The sequence below is a fragment of the Halichoeres trimaculatus genome, unplaced genomic scaffold (genome assembly GCF_033239565.1).
Source record: "Halichoeres trimaculatus isolate MK-OKI-2021-1 unplaced genomic scaffold, fHalTri1.1 fHalTri1_scaffold_12, whole genome shotgun sequence".
Lineage (NCBI taxonomy): Eukaryota > Metazoa > Chordata > Actinopteri > Labriformes > Labridae > Halichoeres > Halichoeres trimaculatus.
The window spans coordinates 19,135,693-19,155,038 of NW_027437190.1; the positions used below are offsets into that span (position 1 = coordinate 19,135,693).

A 19,346-nucleotide genomic window follows, 5' to 3' on the forward strand; every position below is an offset into this window, starting at 1 on the left:
AGGGTCTTAACAAAGTGTATCAAGAAAATGCCAAACCACATTCTGCCAGAATAACTGCATGGCTCCAAAGCAGAAAAATCCAGGTGATAAACTAGCTTGCCTGCAGTATCAACTTTACATTGTAAAGTGAATAAAAAAACAACAACAGGGACCCAAGCTTTACCAGGCAAGCACAGGAATTTACTTTTCAGCTCAAGTATTATTGCCCTCTTTTTGCAAATAATTACAGCAGTGTTTCTCCTACAGCTATAAAGGAGGGCGCGGCCCGGCCCGCCCCCCATCGGAGACACCCGCCCCCTGGAAGTCGAGGTAGTTTTATTTTCTATGCAGCGCCAGTTCATAACACAAGTGATTTAGAGTTCCCTCTCTTATAAATCATGTCTAGACCTTGTTTTTAATCTGACGGACTGGTAAGCCTTATTTTTTAATCTTATTCTCATGACGGGATGTCGTTGGTGTGTCGTTGGGTTCACATTTCTCCTTGCGGAACTCCACCGTGCGCGAAAGAGCACGTGATCTTTAGGGCACGGTAAAGTTCCGCCCCGACGCGTTCACAGACACACAAACACGTGCGCAACGTCTATGGGATTTACACACAGACAAGTACATTAAAGCGTACATTAAAAAAAAAAAAAAAAAAAACTACTTAAGAAACATCTGCTTACGCCTTCTCCGTGAATATGCAGCACTCGTTCTCCTGCGCCGTAAACCTAGGGGTAACACTCTACAGTGTTTTTACATGATGAGGTGATGGGGAACGATAAAAAAAACATCTCACGTGATTCAACGTGCTTCAGCTTAATTTGAGCAGATTTGGCTTGGCAATCTAGTGCGTCAGTCTCAGGAGATGATATGTACAGAAAGCTGAGTAGAGATAGTGCAAATTCTGTTTTCTCCTATCTCGTGTTTTCATTTATACGTGTTATATTGTGAAGTACAACTGTTTCATTCTGTGTGGCCATGCAACTGTGGGCCCACCTATCAAATGACAGGCTGACATGGGCTGACTGAAGGCACTGCACCTGTCAAAAGGTAGAGTGGCACAGACTGATTGAATGCACTTCCCCTTTCACCCAACTCCAGATGATTCTCGTATACTGCCGAAGACTTTGTGTCACTGAAATGTCAGCTCCTCCTGACCCTTTTTTATTTCCTTGACTTCCCCTCACGCTGATAAGCATGCCAATATAGACATTTAAACATGTTTTTTTACTCTTTTCAAACAAGTAATGGGGTTTAAATGATTTTCAAATTACCAATCTTATTTCATTCCGATTATTCACTGCATACCAACCTTTCAAAATTGGGATTGTATTTGTTCTCCTCATCTTGAACCCTGTGCAAATGTACAGCTTCCCAGTGCTACTTTTTTTAAACAATACAATTCTAATTCTCATTCCCAATCCCATTAATCTGTCCTCCTTTTCATCACATAATTAAGGCAACTTCTCCTCCTTTACCTTGTATACCTCATATCCCCACAGCTCCAACAAACTCCCTCATGCAATCACTAATTAATAAAAACACTACTGCTCCTGATCCGCTGACCACTCACAATCGTACATGGCCAAGACTATCCCCTCTACAAGTAGTGTGACCATCTTCTCTCAAGATGCAGACGAAGGCCATTCCAGTCAAGAGGCCAATTTCAGTGAGAGCTTGGTTGATGCAACCTTAATATGAAATAACCTCTTTCATGTCACAGACATTACAGTCCCTCTAGTACAGTTTAGACAGTGGGGCAATATATAAATATTTATCAAAACCAGTACCCTTTAATCTACAGAAAATGGAGGAAGATGTTAGATCCACTTGCAGGAACTTCATTTGTAGCAGTCGGTGCTAACATCTTCTGGTGAATTTCAAAATACATAAGAATAATGAACAAACAAATGTGTATCATTAAACAGTTCGTGGTGTGCGTCCATTTTGTTTGTTTTATTTTTTTTGGTTGTACATATTTTCCCTTTATATCTGTGTGTGTGTGTCTTCAGGGATGTCCCTCTACCTGTCAGTTAATGGTGTAATGACTAGCCTCTCGGTGCAGCCCAAGAACTCGTTCTGGTAGACAAAGCCCACATCTGTGATGTTGATGATCATCTTGTCTGAGTCCTCATTAAAGTAGAAACGACACTGCTTCAGCCATTCAAAGTCATTGGGGCTTTTGATGTGGAGTCGGCACTGGGGGGAGAAAGGTTGAGATAAAGGGGAGGAGGAGAGACAAAAAAAAAACATTACAGAGAGAGACAGGTGACAGGATGAGACCAAAATGGAGCAAGATAAAGGGATGGAGTGAAAGTGGTAGGGAGATGATTTGAGTAAAAAAATATGACTCAAAGTACACCATTAATGAGGTGATGTGAGGTGAGAGAAAAAAGCAGGGAGAAATAAAGAAGAAGCACTGGAATCAACTGGAAGCAGGATATATGAGAGGGCAGATGTATAATAGTAAGGACAGGAAAAAGAACTGAAGTGATAATGACAACGAAGGGGGTTTTAAAAACAAAGTCTTGTGTTAAAGTGGTTGGATGGCAATATGGCGGGAGGGGAATAACTGAATACAGTAAGACTGGATCAAATATAAATGATAAAATACTGAAGTAGTGTTGCACCACACCTGCTTCATTTACCTCGGACACTGGTTGGGCAATTTTACTCTGTGAGGGGAGGCTTCAAAGGCTTCCCTTTTCAAGATCCAAATATCATTTGGCTGTTAGCATGAAAGCTTTGAAGATTCTTGTCACAGAGCTGACTCTTTGTGAAAAATAAAAAGGATATTGCATCTTGTCCCTAGGGTACTGTATATCAAAAGCACTCCTACAAAAGGATAGCAAGCATGTGCTGAATATTGTAGTTTAGAATAAATAATAAAATAATAATAATAAAAGTTATTATTATTATTATTATTATTATTGTTAAGAATAGTTGTAAAAATCACAATCATGTGGCTCACTGTACTCACCAAGTCATCAAATATGTCCCTCTGGTGGACATGGATGGTAATGAGGGTTTCGTACTTGGTCCTCTCCACAGTCCCCAGGTTTCTCGTTGTCATGTCAATCAGTGTGTTGAGCAGATCCAGGAACAGCTGGTTGGTTTTGGCCATAATGCGCCGGTCATATCGTGCATTATTCAAAGCCTCCTCAGAGTCTCTGGTCCATATCATTTGAATCCCAAGCAAGCCCACCTGATTAAGGAGCAGTGATATTTTGTAACTACATGAGTGGAACACATAACATGACAATGTATTTACTGCACCTGTTACCCCGGGTAAGGAATTAAAATTGAGAATTAGAGAAAAAAAAATAAGGATGAGCAATTTTGAAGAGTTCACAAGATATCTTTGAAACCAGCTGCATTATATATTGCCTTTTTAACATCAGTTTCCCATGTTTGAATATGAATGTCTAGCTAGAATCATCATATTGGTCTGGATATGTTATTTCTTCTTCTATACATGTCTTAGTTAACCACTCTAAAAGAAAAAGAGCAAGTCTGCATGAGAAAATGGACCATGTTTTATAGTACTAGCACATTACTCCAATTCTCTTGAATCAAACCATGATTGACCTGGGCAGGAAAGGAGTTGAGGAAGTCAATGAGCTGGAAGCCTGAGTCCTGGATTGTCAGAGCAGCCTGTCTGATCACCATGTGCAGAGACCTCTGGGATTCCTTCAGCAGAGCATTGAGCCAAACCTCCACGTTGCCCTCAGCTGTGATCGGACGCTCCAGCTCCACAGTTTCCCCCTCCCGTGATGACACGGCCAGAATACGATCATATATCTGAGGGAGAAGGCATGCTTCATTGTTAAGAATTACCAATTGGTAATTCTTCATCTTCCTGGGTTTTAGTGTAATGTGTATTGTGTTTGGGAATTTATTCATTATACATCAAACTGCAAATTTACAAAAAGTCTTTTGAGAGGGCTCCTAGACTATTTGTTTATTGTGACGGTCCCTTCATTACATAAAGATGTTCACCTTGTCATGGAATCTGACACATTTGATGTTGTCAAAGACGTTTAGAAGGTGTGCCTGGATAGTGTGAGAGTCAGAAGCTTGGCCCAGGATCTCCAGCAGTGCAGGGTCAGACACGAAGAAGAACCGAGGAAACATCAGACGCTTCTTTTCCAAATAACTATATAACAGAATGAAACCATTCGTTAAAAACGCACATCTCAACAGACAGTCCTACTTTTGTTGTCTGCCTCTTTGTAACAGTTTTGAGAGTACTTTCTTCCTCTTTTGACTAATATTACTCTATCAAGCACACTTGTAACAATCGTTTTGCACTCCTCTATTCTCACCCTGTTAGTGACTTCTGGCAGATCTCCAGCTGTTCGAGGAGGTGAGGGAGCAGCTGCCCCATAGTTTCATCTCCCACGCATGACTGTACAACGTTAGGCATCTCGTGGGCTCGCATCATGATCTTCACCCACGATTTGTCGATGTTAGAGAAACGCTTTGCTTCCTGGAAATGGGGTTTGCACATTTTATTTCTTAATAGCATAGATATCTTATTCAACTTTTTTTCCCCATCAGTTAGGGGGCAATGTCAAAATTATATCAATCAATACTTCTGATTTAAAGAAAAACTATGAATAGACAAAGCGGTGAGAAAAACAAACGAGAGAGTATTTTGTCACTGTAAACAAAATAAGACTGGGCCCACAAATGTCTTGAATTTTACATAAATAAGAACAATATAGATACAACTTGTAATCGAGCAGCTGTACTTTTTGGAATACAAGCACAATCATATAGAATCATCTTTGGTGAAAGATTTCTCTTTAAATAGAATCTTACAAAAGTGCATGTAAAGCAATAAAGAGGAGGGAGGCACAAGTTATGAGTTTTGATCCTTTTGATCACTCCTTTGTGTTTACCTTAGGCAGCTGCTTAGCTATGTCTCCACCCACAAACACAGCCTCCAAGTAGATCCAGAGATTTTGGACAGTCATCCAGTTTTCTATGATGTCAGTGGTGTTGGAAAGATTTTGGACCCACTTCTGAATCTGGGCTTTAAATGGGGTATTGTACCTGGCAAATTAGAACAACATCATGTACTCTTACTTTTAACCACAAATAGTGACAGATTGTGTGCCTGTGTGCAATATTTCTAAATCTTCAAAAGTTGATCAAATACCCTTGATATGATAGATTTAATATCATTAGCCCCCGTAACGCCTATTGCAGCAAATTTATGAATTAGTAAAATACCTGTTGCTCATAAGAGACCCCAACATCATCAAGCTGTCCTCCATGCTGGCTATGATCTCTGATGTGCTATCTCCTCTCAGGAGCAGCTCTCCACGGGTCTTAAAGTTGGCAAATGTAAAAGTTTTGTTGTCCCACTCAGCGATCACCTGCTTCAGCTTCTGCTCAATATCTCGTTCTTTCACTGCACTGATACAGATATCCTGTGCATAAAAGGGTTGAAAAGGACCAAGGGTTAAAAAGGACCATCATATGCCCCTTGGTATACATTCAGAACTCAGGAAAAATCAAGGGAAAAATCTAATTTTGTGAAAAGTTATGATTACAATTCTTTAATAAAAGAAAAATAAGATTAATGTTAAGAATAACATTGTTTTAATTTGACGTGAGTGTTAAATTTCTGTTTGCTATCATTAGTGTGTCATCCACTTCTAAATTGAACTGTATTTATTTCCTGAACTGTATAGGAAGCCAATCACTCATACTCACCTCAATCTCTTCCTTAAACTTGAGCAAAGGAGCCTCCATAATATTGCGCAGTTTAAATGTGTCACTTTCGACTTCAAAGGTGTGCCCAGTCACCTTCAAATGAAACCAGATGGATTAACTGGTTTTATGTACATGTCTAATCATTAACAATATCACATAGAAATTAATATTTTTAATATAACAAAAGCTGGTAAGTGATATGTTTACAGCTTTGTTAAACTAACCTCTGTAATTCTCTTCCAATGGCGAGTCATCATCGCCTTGTTTGTCATAAGCTCCAGCAGGGGGCAGCACTCGCTGAACTCATCAATAGTTTTTTTCAAGTCCAGGAAAGCCTGCCACTCTCTTAGAGCCCGGGGCAGCTTGCGGCACCTGTTTTAAAAGTGACAAAGTCAGTGAGGCACAGAACTCCGGATTGTTGCTAGGACCCAGAAGTTGTCTTGTCTTTTGGAAATGTTATGCATATATGTACCTTCAGTGACTCCTTACTACTCAAAACCATCAATAACTTAAACACTTTCAGAAAAAAACACAAGTGGAGATTTAAAAAGAACTACATTTTCATCTACAGTCCATAAGGACTGAATTCATCCTGTATTATCTTATCTTTCTTCTCCCTTCAATTTCCCTTGGTCACATCCACAATGACACACCCGAGGAGAGGACAGCGCACCGAGATAAAACATGGATGGAAAATAAGTTGATGTCCTTTGGAGCATTCATGTAAAGAATGACTCAGAAACATTTCAAACTGGAAGGACTTTGTTATCAGGCTAGAAGAGGGGCAGTGAGGAGAAGGACAGATTAAAAACAGAATAATAATTATTTTTTTATTTTCCTTTGAATAGAATTTGCTGAATAGGAGTGTCTGGGTTTGATAGTCATTAACCTCCTGTGGGAACATGATGACTGATTACTTTGACAAGTACTTTCCAGTTAAAACATTTCATTGACTAAGGTCTGTCTGGCTCACTGTTGTTCATTTTGGTTTCAAAAGAGTGAATAATATTTCCTAGAAGTCTTTCATTGTTCGTTTCACAGGTCAGAACAACTTGTGTTAAAAAAAAACTCAGCACTGATATAAGCTTCAAATCAGGGGAAATTTCCTGGAAACAAATAAACGCACTATTGTATTTTGTTTTTTTTATTATTAAAATGTGAGGTGTGTATCCTAAAGATAAGACAAATGTGTGAACACTGTTTCCTTTTTCTGTCAAATTTCCAAAGGTATAACTTCATGGTATTAGCCCCTACTATTCCTTAACCCTGTCATAACTGTCAGATAGGACAATTAGATTCAGATTAAAGTACAGTTGGTCAACTGTCTCACCTTGTCTGAAAATCCAGAAGCTCATTATTGATCTTCTCAATATGGATGTCAGCCCAGAGAATGTCATAGTAGCCGTTGACTGTTTCAATGACATTGTTGTACAGGCCATACAACTTCTGCAGTAAAGCTAACTGCTTTCTGATCTCCAAGAGCTGAGGATGTTGGGTAACAGGAAGTCCGAACAACTCCTCTCCACCTGTGTACGTGATATACTTCCTGAACAGGTTGTCAAATCGGTTCTAAGGAAAGAAAAATGGCACCAGTTTAATCCACAGGAAGACTTTCTTATTGAGTGCGTTTATTTTTCAACATTTCAACACTAACAGTAAAAACAGGCATTTGGTCTGTACAATGAGTAAGAGGGAGTTCATATAATAAAATAAAACAATGAATAACTTCTGCATTGACAGTTAATTTCCAGCGCTTAATTGTAAGGCACTAAATGTGTGGAAGAATTAACTGGTAACAAACCTGGAACATGATGAGCCTATCACTTGCATCCTGAGGAGCTAATCCCACCCCCATGGGTCCATCCTGAAACAGAGAGGATCAGGTTAGGTGTTATGTACATCCCTGTCACACTGAGCTGTGCTCCTGTCTCTGACTGTTTCCTGGGTTACCCGTTCTTCTAGTGCTCCTTGCACCCTGTTGTCTCTCTTTCACTGTGTTCTCCTATCTTGCTGCCTACCTACAATTACTGTTAATGGTAGCAGGGAAGGGTCAGACATATAATAACACATATTATTTTCAGTTACTTCTCTTTTACCTTGTCGTAGTCTTGGTAAAAATTTTGACAGTCTTCCAGGAAAATCTCCACATTTGTGATCAGTTCTCCTCTGAAGTTGGGCTGCAGGGCGACCAGCTCATTCTGGACCTCAGTGCTTCTGGACAGCAACTTCTCCCAAGCGTAACGTAGAGTATCTACTTTATCTGCCTCCTCTTTTGCCACTGACAGCTCATATTTATGAAGCATGGCATATGACTCCTAGAAAAACAGCATTATGACACTGAGGACTTAACTTTAGATTTATGAATACTACCAATTCACAGATACATCATCATATTATCAATCTAAGACTCGGCATAAACCCTGTATTTGACATTCCTCCTTTGATTCACATAATCAACATTCTAAAAACAACACTTAAAGTTTGATGTAGCCTTTGTCCGGTTATTAAAAATGTACTTCTTAAAACTCACAACTTTAACACATAAATATATCTCTCCTGCCGTCTGAAGACATCTAGTCCAGTTTTCAACAGTGTGCATGCTGTTAGCTTTATGAATGGCCAAATGTTGTGATTTACCTCTATGGGACCAACTTGAAAATCAATGGATATCTGGTGCTCTCTGATCTCCTTCAGTGCTGCCATGGCGATGCGGATGTCATCAAGATCCTTAATCTGCCGATTCAGTTTTTTTCCTGCTTCATCAACAAAGGTAAAGATCTGCTCCATCTCCGAGCGGTATTTCCTGTTGCAGTACAGTCCGTAGTCCACCATCCAGTTTTTTGTTTCAGCAGAGAGGGATAATTTCAGGTCCACTGGTAAAAAGAGATAGATGTGGGAGAACTGATCAGTTATGGATTGGCTGAAAATCAACTTTGATTTTGTGCTGGTAATGATTCCCCAAGAGTCATCAATGTTAAATACGAGCTTTTAAAAGTGCTGTGCTTTATGAAAGATAATTATGATGTTATGAGTCTGTAAGACACCAAGTGACAGCTTTAGCACAAACATAAAACATTAACAAACCTGTGAAAAGAGCCAAAGCTCCCACAGTGATGTACTCTGGTTCAGAGTTTATTTCCAGCTCCAGATCTCGATAGAAAAGAATTTGACTCTCAAATTCTGATAGCAAAGGACTTCCCTGGATGAATCTGTAGTAGGGAAACATAAAAAAACTCAGGGCTGGTTCTAAGCGACATAAGTAAGATTTTTCCATCAATGCTTTAGCTGGTTATACTTTTGCATGGTGTCCTCATGGTCCTTTCTCCAGATGTGATGGTAACGACTGAAACGGCCCAGAGCAGTCATCACTTCCTGAACAGTAACAAGGACAAGAGAAGGCATCAAAGAAATTAGATTTAACTGAAATAATAGAGTAATGTCTGCTTACCACAGAAAATGAAATACAAAATAAATACAGATTTACTGGAATAAGCAGGAATACACAGAAGAAAAAAAGCTAAATAAGCAAAAATGCATAAAAAATGAATTGAATACAACTTTAAAAGTGACAGTTTAACTTGGTTAACCATATAAATGTGATTTATTTATTTATTTTGCTCTTTCATTTTTTTTCATTCAAAGCCTTGGTGAGCTCTACACCCAAATGTTTCATAAAAACATAAATGTAAAAAAAAAATTGTTAGATCCATGGGATGTGTACCTTTTTGGTGGAGCTGATGGAGGTGCTGAGCACAGACACTAGTTTGGCAATCTCCTTGTTCTCAGAAACACTCTTAAAGTAGTTTCTAGCTTGAAATGGGATAGCCTGGATCACAGAAGCTGACATTTCTGAAGTGCTGCCATCTGGAAAGAAATAAGTTTTAAAGATGTGTCGTGAAAGTATAAAGTCTGGTCTTTCAGAAAAGAATGAAAAGCTAAAACAAAATTGGTATTAACTTGGTTTGGTCATATATGTATTGTTAATAATTTTGAGTGTATATTGGATCTGAACTCTTGAAAAGTTTTATATGAACTCTCTCACCAGTCTAGGTGTAGTGTAATAAAAGTGAAAGAGCTACTCTGTGTAACGAAGGTTTTTGAAAGTCTTCCAAAACCCCAATGTCTTCCAAAAGCCACTGATATACTGATGTAATTTCCTCAACACATTTTTATCTCCTCTGAGTGAGATGTGGCTTTGCTCTGGTGAGCTGTGAAATAAGGGGATCTGATTTTCGAGTGACAGGCAGGCTCAACCTTATGATCTGTGTTCTGGTCTATATGTTGGAAACAATGTGGATAAATCACCCTAACTTCAAAAAGATGATCTGCTGAGCTGTTAAACAGCTGAAAAGTATGGTATAGATCTCACATCCTCTCATACCAGCCAGACTTCTGTGTGTCGTTGCTCCATCCTCTGATTCACTGTCAGAGCTCCCTTCTTTCAGAGCTGCTATCCGTCTTTCATTCATTTTTCTCTGTAATGAGAAAGTTATGTCATAAAAATCCTTTCGTTCAGAAAGTTTATTTGCTATACGACGGAACTACAAAATTAAAAATCTCCAAAATCATTTATTTATTAGATGAGATCAACCCACCTTGGAGATCCTTTCCTTGCTCCACTGACTAACTCCTTTGGTGACACTGACTATACACTCTACAGCCTTGTTAAGAGCCTGCTGGACCTCCTCCAGAGCTGGAACCATGGCGATATTAGGGATGGAGAGAGTCACGTTGACTCTAAAGATTGCCTTTTGACCAGAACTTTTACCACGGCTGAGTGAGTCACCCTCTGCTGCAGAGGGAGAGAAGAGGATTCAAAATGTGACACACTGAACAAATATCATGCATAAACCAGTCCTACAAGCCAAAATACATAATGCCCAATCAGTCAGACAGCCTTTTAAAAACAAAAGGAAAGATGTCACTTAATTTAGACCTTGGTAGAGCTGCTCAGAAGAAGCTGCAAACGATAAAAAAAAGCATTGGTTTCAGTTCTGGCACTTATGTACTGATGTTTCATTCACCTGCTTTAGCCACAAGCTGCATAATAATTCCCAATCTCTATTAAATAGAGAAAAAACAGGTGGAAAGTGATTTGACTTTAATTAACATAAAATGAAGCAAAAAAAGGGGCCCAAGAGTAGTATTTTTGATAGCCGTTTAATATTTTAATAATAAATAACTTCTATACAAGATATATCACTTACAAAAGGAAGATTTTTTTTAAAAGCACCTCTTTTTATCAACAGTACAGATCATTAAAAACAGAATTTAAAAGTGATCACATTGGGTATGTATTCTTGCCTTAGGCCCTTCAGTTTTCCAGGTTTGGCTTGAAACACTATCAATGTGGGGTGATAAAATGCTGCTGATATTTCTAATATTTAAATGTATTCCACTGTTTTTCAAATGACCTCTGAGGCAGAGGCCTATTCTGTGTTGAACGAGTTTGGCAAAAAAATAGGCTGCTGACTCATTATGATAGGAAAGATGTACTTTAAAAAAAGGAATGGATCATACTTTGACAGTGTTATTATTTGTTTGTTGTCTGATGGCTTAAGACTTGTTAATCAAAAAGTAAGAGTTTTTAAGAAGTATTTCTTGTGATTTATGTAAGGAGATGTAAACATTCAGTCAGCATCAAAGTTCCCACCTGAGAAATGGATTAGTGAAGAGGCGTGGATGCGCTTGCGCAACATCTCCAGGGTGTTTCGTGTCAGTCTAAGCAAAGCATCAACATTGCGGTGGTTGAAGTGGGCGAGAAGTTGCTGGGCTTCCTCCTCCATAACTTCCATAAGGTCTCTCTTTTTCTTCTTCCTTATTAAGGGAGATGAAGGGCCAACACTGGCAGGAGGAATCAGGGTGTTTCTAGAGAAGAGTTGGCCCTCTGAGCGTCTCTCATCTTCACCTGAGATGAAAGCACAGTGATACATCCATGGTGTACATAAACCTCTCTGATCAGGGTTTACCTTCTGTTAAAAATACAGAAATATAAATAATTTTTGAGCACTTTCTTTGTTCTATTAGTTGTCTTAGAAAGCCCATCTTTTTCAGATTACATTCAGTGACTGTGTCCCCTTATTATCGTTTATCTCTGCCCAGCTGTATACCTTCACTGTCATTGTGATCTATGGTCTTGCTCTCAGCACGGCTTTCTTCTTCAGTCTTCTCCTCCACTTCTCTCTGGCTGTGGTCAAACTCGAGCAGCATGTTGATCAGTTCATTAGCAGCCTCCTCCACCAATGAGCTCTTGGTATGAAGACTCTGGGCTTGTCTTATGCACAGCTCCTGTGATAAAACTGACACATTAAATATTCCATACAAAGAGAAATCCATAAATATGTATCATTTGCGCTAGGGTTTCACAAGAGCTCTTCAACTATAATAAATCCCTGTTAGTTTTTCTTTTTAAATGTACAGGGCACACAGTACACTGGCCCATGTTACTGACATGAAAATAATGTGATTTTGCCTGGATGATCCATTTCCTTTATGAAGCAGAATTCACCTTTATTATAATAATTCTTATTTGAAAAAGAATATTCAATTTACCCTGGTTGTTTGAATAAACTCTTCACAGGTTATGGGCTCATCCTCTGGTAAGACACACAGAGTGGAACTGCTCATCTCTTGCAGAACCGCATCAATCCTGAACTCCACCAAGTCATTCACTCTATCCATCAACAGCTCCAGGTCAACTTTAGGGGCAAAATGAAAACAAAGGGTCCACAAGAGGGAAGTAAAAGAGGGATGGAAGATTTGAGGAGAGAACAGGGTTAGGCACAGGGAGCATAATCACACTGAAGGTAAATCATAAGTGCTCATAGAGCTACACAATCAGCTGGTACACAATAGTCCTGCTACCAGATGCAGTCCGTGCTGTGCAGCAGGATGTCTTGTGTGTCAGATTCTGAAACACTGATCTCGTTTGATTGTTTTACTTACCTAAAGCCTTGTCGATGAGGCTCAGGTACTTGTCAATGTTCAGAGATGTCCAGTTGAGGGATGTTAAACCTGGCTGTATCGCCTCATCCACCTGTCAAGTAAGGGATATGTGATGAGGCACTTTGTAGCTGCTGTGAAAAAATAAATGATTCTGGCACACATTCATGAGTCTAATGCCAGGAAAGCCCATCCCTTATTTGCAAATAACTCTGCAAATTCTAAAACTCTGTAGATCAAATCATACAATCAAGCCCAAACATATGATGTCATTCAAAATATTCAAAGTTATGCAAAAAAATATGAACATATCAAGAAATTCAGATGTAAGTTTAAATTTGGATATGTACAATTACATGAATCTTAAGCAACTACTTTAAACCATTCTATCAGTTATAAATTAAACAGTAACATAATTGAATATACCAAAGAATACAGTAAAGCTCAAAGTTTAATATTTTAACACATTTTAAATTTCATTACTACATCTTACCTTAGCTACATGAGGCATGGCCAGTTGTTCAAAAGCACTCTGAATCTTAGCTCGCACTCTAGTGTTCTCACTTAACATTAACTGCAAAGGAAAAAGATGAAATAAAATTTCTGCATCCACTTCCAGACAGCAGTTCCCAAAGGAGTACATATGAAATAGAAAAGTCACTTTTAAAGGGGTTGTACAAAAGGTCCACCTGCATGTTACTACTACTCATAAAAGTTTTCAATTTCAAAGATGTTACTTGATTTGAATATCATACACTGGATTGCAACACATGTGACATCACTTTAAAATCAATATTGGCCTGAGAATCAGTAGAACTAAACTATGTGCAATACCCACCTTTAATCTGTCATTGTTCTTTTTGAATGTGTCCTGTTTCTGCTGTAAAAGTGCAGCAAAAGGTGGGATCTCCAAATTCATCCTTGTCATGCAGTTTGTCTCTCTGATTTGGGTCAGAATCTCTGGATCAAAGTTGACAAACAGCTCCCCTGTCTCTTGAGACCTGACCAGAAGAGAGGCCTGAAGACCCACTCGAGCATCCTTTATCTGCAGAAAAGGAAAAAAAATGTTGATAAACCGAGTTTTTGGGTAGGTAGTGGTTTCAAAAGCAAAAGGGAAGAGGGAAATGTGACAGAGAAGCTGCCCAAAAAAAAAAATATTAGTAAGAGAATGCAGCAGAAGTTTTGAATAAGGGTGGAGGAAACATACCCACTCAGGCATATGTCTGCTTCCACATCAAAAAAATTCTGGTGTTATTTCTCATTACAGTAGATGCCATGCTTTTCTATCGCCAACATTGTGTTTTCTTTCTTCTCTACCTGTGACATCCAGCTCTGATGGTAGAGCATCTCAAACTCCATCAGCACCCTTGCCACCCTGTTATAGTTCTTGATGATCTTCTTGGCCTCTGGTGTGGAAAGCACTCCTGCTTGCTAATCAGAGAGAGATGAGTATACAACAAATAAATGTGCTGTTAAATAAAAAAACAACAACTAGACTTTCCCAAGTCAGTTTAAAGAGGCAGAAATTCAATGCTACCTTCTGAAAGAGATCCATGGGACCCTGGATCCTGCCATACAGCTGTCGAGCCCACATGATACGACCCGACACAGGGGGCAAGTCCCGGCCAATGGGGGGATCCAGTTTCTGTTTGTTGTAAATACGAGAGACCATTTCAATGTCCCGGCCGTAGTTCTGCAGAATACGTTGATACTTCTCATCTATGCCCAGGTCTGGAATGCCCAGTCTGTATATGATAAAAAAAACAATAATGAGATCAGGACTTTTGAACAAATCACTACTATCAGTGAAAATTAGTGAAAACTATCAAATGGCATTCTGCAGTGTTCTTATTTCTTAAATTCTGGCCTAGTGAGATAATTTTTTAAAAATCTGTTTACTTGTGCAAGTTGAACATACCAATGAGGCAATATGCACAAAACCCCAAAATAAATCTGAAATTACTTTTATTATTTCTAAGTTTCCTTCTACACATTTATGGACTCACAAAAAGTGATTCCACTTTAGAAATACTAAACCAATTAATTACCTCTCAAACTTCTTCAGCACATTCAGAGCTCTCTCTGTATTTTGGATCTTCTCAAATGTGCTATCCATGAAACGCTTAAGCTGGCCCTAGAAAAACACAAGACACAATGACAAAATGATATTAAAAAGAAAGGATTGAGTGGAACTTGGACAAAAAAGGAAAAGAGCCCAAATATCTGGTACCCCAGGTGGTAATGACAAAATGAGCCACAGGGGTTTCATTCATTGCCTCATTTCTCAGTTTCTTAGAAGATGTCTGAAATATTAACTTACATGGAGCTCAGCAGTGCTTTTGCAGAATTCCTCATAGTCCACATCAAAGTCAGTTCTTCTCTGGTCGAGAAAACTGTAGTGTTTTTCCTTCATGGTTAGCACAATAGTCTGTTAAAGAGGCAAACACAAAGAGAGACAGCTGTACAGACGTGCATGCTCTGAATCAAAAGCCTTGTTGTTTTGCTGCGATTACGACCTGGAATAAACTGCAATTACTCTTGGATCCAGTTTTTTTTTTCTTTCTTTACCATGTTTGAATGCTAATGGGCGACATTAAACTGATTAATACATGCGTAGGTTTTCAAAGAGAAAACACAATCCCAGTGCATCGGTGAAAATAATACTCCAATTAAAAGCTTTCTATATGCATATATGTTGCAGAGTGAACTTTCAATTTCTCAAAAAGGAAGGTATTTATACCCTTTTACTTCTTATAATCTAGCTAGATATGGTTACTTGGATGTTAAAATTACTAATGAGATTACAGCAAATGCACTTTAAAGTATGTTTAACATAAAGGTTATAACAGATCCTTTTTCAATTAACTACTGTTGATGTTTTTCTACGGACTTTCCATGCAGTTAGTGATGTCATGATGTTAATGAGTTACATGTACAGCAGTAACATTTCTTGTCATTCAATTAAACCCCTGCACAATGTTACCTCTAACAAATGAACCATGCACAACTAAACATGGAAACTATGGTGAGACATTACCTCCCATTTTCCCTGCATTTCTGCAGTCTGTGCATCCAAGGAAGCAGAACAAACAGACAGGTCATGTTAAACTCTCTTTGGGAAGAGCAACCATCACATATGATGTAATCAAAAGAAATAACGATGCTTTATTCAAAAGTAGAGGCTAAACATACATTTCTTTTTCATATGTTTGTCTCACGAAAAACAACAAAGAAAATGGAAGCAATATGGCACTGCAATACTGATGTATTGCTGGCAAGACTTGAAGAATATGAAACTTAACGGCAGGCTCAGCTCACAAAAAGTGGTATTTATTTATTTGGTTAATGGAACCTCAGAGTATGCTACAGAATGAAATAATATGCTATAAAATGTTCAGACATAACTAATTATAAAATATACCAACTTGAAACTTGGTGGCCATTGTCTCCAGACCCTCAATATTGGAGTCCTGCAGGGCAGAGTAGGTTGAAATGGTGCTGAACATTTCCAGGATCTTGTTGAGGCGTCGCTGGAAGGTGTCAAACTTTCCAAAAATGTACATCTCCCCAAAGTCAAACTGCCGCTCTGAAGGAGTCTCTTTCAGTTTCTCCTTCGTTTTATGGAAATACCGCTGGTACTCCTGGGGACACGTAACTCATTACCTTCAATCGGCTGATAAAACCCAACTAATAAACCAATTCTGGCTGAAATAACTGATAAACTTTTTTAATCACAGTTAAGAATTGTTCCCTTGTGCTTATGCATCTTCATTTATTCTTTAATTTTTTTTGTGAAGAGTACAAATTTACCCCCTTACAGAACACACAAATGTTAACCTTGATAAGTTTAAAGAATAGCAAAGCTACACATTGCTGCAGAAAAAAAAAGTTTATAAAAATTCAAGCATGAAAAAGAAGCAAAGATAGATGTTCTGTAAGCATCGCATGTTCTTTTTCAATATACCCTACCTGGTTTAGGCGAATGGCAGCTTTGATTTTGTCAGCAACAACTTGCTGAGGTTGGTCCCATATTGAGTTTGAGCCATTATCCGTGATGTAGGCTTTGCAGGCAGATATCATCTGGTTTGTTACCTGGAGATAATGAGAAGTTTGGAAAAATACAGAGATGCCTCTTATAAGACTCAGTATACTCAAACAGTTTTTTCATTACTAATGCATAGTAGAAACTAGCATCAACTCTTACCTTATCAAAAAGTGATGTAATCTTTTCTGATGTGTTGTAGTAGCGAGAAATGCTGTGAATCATCCTGATGGCATTGATCAAACCTGGAATTGCGTCCACCATTGATACCTTATGTAAAGAAGAAGTTTTTTTGTTAGTATTTAATTAAATGGCTCATGTACTTGCATACTTAAGCTTTTATCTTTTTTTTCAAGCATAGCGAGGGTTCAGCCTTGAGATGGTACACTCAATAAAACACAGCAGACCACTTCTTTGATTATTGGTTACAGAATTTCTCTTACCGGGTCGCTGTTGTAGAGAGGGTCACAAAACTTTTCTAGGCTGTAGAGGTACTTGACATTGTCTTTGGCCTCGTTGGCTGCATCAGTAATACGGATGTCCAATTCCCGCCATGACTACAAAAAAAACAAATACTTAATGCATGTTATGTATGGTATATTATACTCTGTTTGTTACAGTATTTTTTTATTTTAAATCTTTTAAGAAAGCTAATATCAGAAACTGCAGTATCATATGCATGTCTGACCTTTATAAGTTTGGATTTGGCCAGCAGAAGCACTCCAAGTACAGCCTTGACATCAGGGCTCTTAAGCTGGTCCAGAAGGTAGTTGAAGCGTGCCATTCGCTTCTTCCAGTAGTCCAGTTCAGCCCGAGGACCAAGGTCATCAGCCTTCCTCAGCTGGTCACTTTCAGCAAGAATCTGGTGAAGAAATGAGTTTAAAATCTGCTCTCTGTATTCTAAATCACTTAAACAGATCTTTAATGAAATTTGAGAATTGTGCATTTTGAGCAAGAACTACAAAAAAACAACTCTTGATAATTTTGTGAAGCCAAGCAACTGAACACAGCCCTTAAATAAGTGTATAATAAAAGTTTTACCTTGTAACTGCCCTGCAGGATAGTGTTGCTACTGTTTAGTATGCATGTATGGATTGTAAGCACATGCTGCTATGCATCATGAACTATTGAGAGCAAAGCAGTCAAATATTTATTAAACACCTGTTGAGTATCACCTACAAACCTCATATGAAGTTTGACCTCAAGCTACAATGCAGGATGAATGCAATCTTAAACTAACATGACAGTGAATTTGAGCCTGGAAACATAAAAAAGTTTCAAGTTCAAGGACAAGAGCCATAGTAAAACTTTACACATCTCACCTGTTCTATCTGTTTGATCCATATCTTCATGCAGGCCTCTATTTTATCTGTGGTCTCCGCACTGTTAGCTGCTGCCATGTAGTCAGATGGGCTTTTCAGCACCCGCAGGTCAAATGTGTCACACTCTTTCAAGGTGACCTGGAAGCAACCCATGACATGGTTTATTTCTCCTGCTGTTTCTGTGTGATAGTATTTATAAGAAAAATCTCTGTATGAAGTTAACAGTAAGAATTGCTTAAATGTGGTGCTCTATTCTTCATTAGTTGAACAAATTCTTGAACTCATTTTCATGAACTGAGTAGGAGATGTTTTTGACTGTATTTTTCAAATCAACTTGTACTACTTTCTGCTGAACATGTATTGTAAGTAAGTGCTTTTAAGAGAATTATGTTTATTGTACAAACATTGAAATTGTATTTTGGTTGAAGCTGTTGTGAAGAACTCTGTGTTGATTATGGTGACCCCTTTACCTATAAATAAATACAAGAATAAATGAAAAAATAACTGCATGACTGAAAAAAAATCATATCAAGGCACAAGTATTCATTACTGTTTATTCCGCGGCCAGTTAAAGAGTCTTTGCAGAAGCTTTAAGCCAAATGCATTAGGGGTGGGAGAAAAAAAACGCAAAATCGATAAATCAGTTTTTTTTGTTTTTGTTTTTTTTGTTTTTTTCTGGACAATATCAAAATCGGGATTCTTTGTCAAAAAAATGATTTTTTTTCAAATTCAAATTTTTCATTTCAGTCTTTGTTTATAAATTGGATTGGAAAAAAAGTTTTTACCACTTTTCGCCAGCAGAGGGTGAAATGTTTCTCTCTGACGCATATGACGTGCATTTTATGGGAAAATATGGCTCCTGATATGGTCTGTAGACATTATCATCATCATTTAACTTTAAAAAAAAAAAAAGGAAACTAATAATAAAAAAAATTGTGAATATCAAAGAACTGCAATTCAAATCGAATCTGCACCTCAAAAATCCTAATATAATCAATCGCAAGAATAGCATATCATTCCAGCCCTAAAATGCATTACTCTATCGGGTATTCAAAGCTGTCCAGAATCAAATCAAAACAAACTTATAAGAGATTCATCATTCTTTGTTCCCACCTTTTCTTGCAGGCTCTCCTGAGCTCCAGCCAAAACTGTCACAAAGTTTTCCAATGACGATATGAAGTCCTGTTTGACCGCCTTGGCCTGTGGACTGGCCTGCTCCCCCCAGCCATGGTTCATTTTCTTTAATGTTGGGATGAAGATCTCTGAGAGGAGCTGCTCCACACTTTTTAAAAGACCCCCTTCTGTTGTGTCCAGCATGTTGAAATTTACATCCT

The 19,346-nt window shown here is 38.3% G+C and overlaps 1 protein-coding gene across 1 annotated transcript in view; it reads right to left on the reverse strand.

Annotated features, from left to right (window-relative positions):
- The window catches only part of dnah5 (dynein, axonemal, heavy chain 5), a 94,008-nt gene that overhangs the window by 65,278 nt on the left and 9,384 nt on the right, over positions 1 to 19,346 (reverse strand). The window contains exons 5-39 of the mRNA XM_074684117.1: positions 19,126 to 19,344; positions 18,013 to 18,150; positions 17,379 to 17,552; positions 17,134 to 17,247; positions 16,853 to 16,960; positions 16,618 to 16,740; positions 16,074 to 16,289; positions 14,969 to 15,076; positions 14,697 to 14,782; positions 14,186 to 14,393; positions 13,966 to 14,079; positions 13,487 to 13,693; positions 13,142 to 13,222; positions 12,652 to 12,742; positions 12,259 to 12,404; positions 11,817 to 11,994; positions 11,360 to 11,614; positions 10,302 to 10,498; positions 10,088 to 10,181; positions 9,428 to 9,570; positions 9,002 to 9,078; positions 8,791 to 8,915; positions 8,344 to 8,579; positions 7,803 to 8,021; positions 7,508 to 7,570; positions 7,037 to 7,275; positions 5,931 to 6,078; positions 5,707 to 5,799; positions 5,221 to 5,420; positions 4,887 to 5,040; positions 4,308 to 4,471; positions 3,982 to 4,138; positions 3,571 to 3,783; positions 2,963 to 3,187; positions 2,009 to 2,181 (exon numbers count right to left, since the gene is read on the reverse strand). Coding sequence (XP_074540218.1) covers positions 2,009 to 2,181; positions 2,963 to 3,187; positions 3,571 to 3,783; positions 3,982 to 4,138; positions 4,308 to 4,471; positions 4,887 to 5,040; positions 5,221 to 5,420; positions 5,707 to 5,799; positions 5,931 to 6,078; positions 7,037 to 7,275; positions 7,508 to 7,570; positions 7,803 to 8,021; positions 8,344 to 8,579; positions 8,791 to 8,915; positions 9,002 to 9,078; positions 9,428 to 9,570; positions 10,088 to 10,181; positions 10,302 to 10,498; positions 11,360 to 11,614; positions 11,817 to 11,994; positions 12,259 to 12,404; positions 12,652 to 12,742; positions 13,142 to 13,222; positions 13,487 to 13,693; positions 13,966 to 14,079; positions 14,186 to 14,393; positions 14,697 to 14,782; positions 14,969 to 15,076; positions 16,074 to 16,289; positions 16,618 to 16,740; positions 16,853 to 16,960; positions 17,134 to 17,247; positions 17,379 to 17,552; positions 18,013 to 18,150; positions 19,126 to 19,344 — 5,486 coding nt within the window. The remainder of the gene's footprint in view (positions 1 to 2,008; positions 2,182 to 2,962; positions 3,188 to 3,570; positions 3,784 to 3,981; positions 4,139 to 4,307; positions 4,472 to 4,886; positions 5,041 to 5,220; positions 5,421 to 5,706; positions 5,800 to 5,930; positions 6,079 to 7,036; positions 7,276 to 7,507; positions 7,571 to 7,802; positions 8,022 to 8,343; positions 8,580 to 8,790; positions 8,916 to 9,001; positions 9,079 to 9,427; positions 9,571 to 10,087; positions 10,182 to 10,301; positions 10,499 to 11,359; positions 11,615 to 11,816; positions 11,995 to 12,258; positions 12,405 to 12,651; positions 12,743 to 13,141; positions 13,223 to 13,486; positions 13,694 to 13,965; positions 14,080 to 14,185; positions 14,394 to 14,696; positions 14,783 to 14,968; positions 15,077 to 16,073; positions 16,290 to 16,617; positions 16,741 to 16,852; positions 16,961 to 17,133; positions 17,248 to 17,378; positions 17,553 to 18,012; positions 18,151 to 19,125; positions 19,345 to 19,346) is intronic.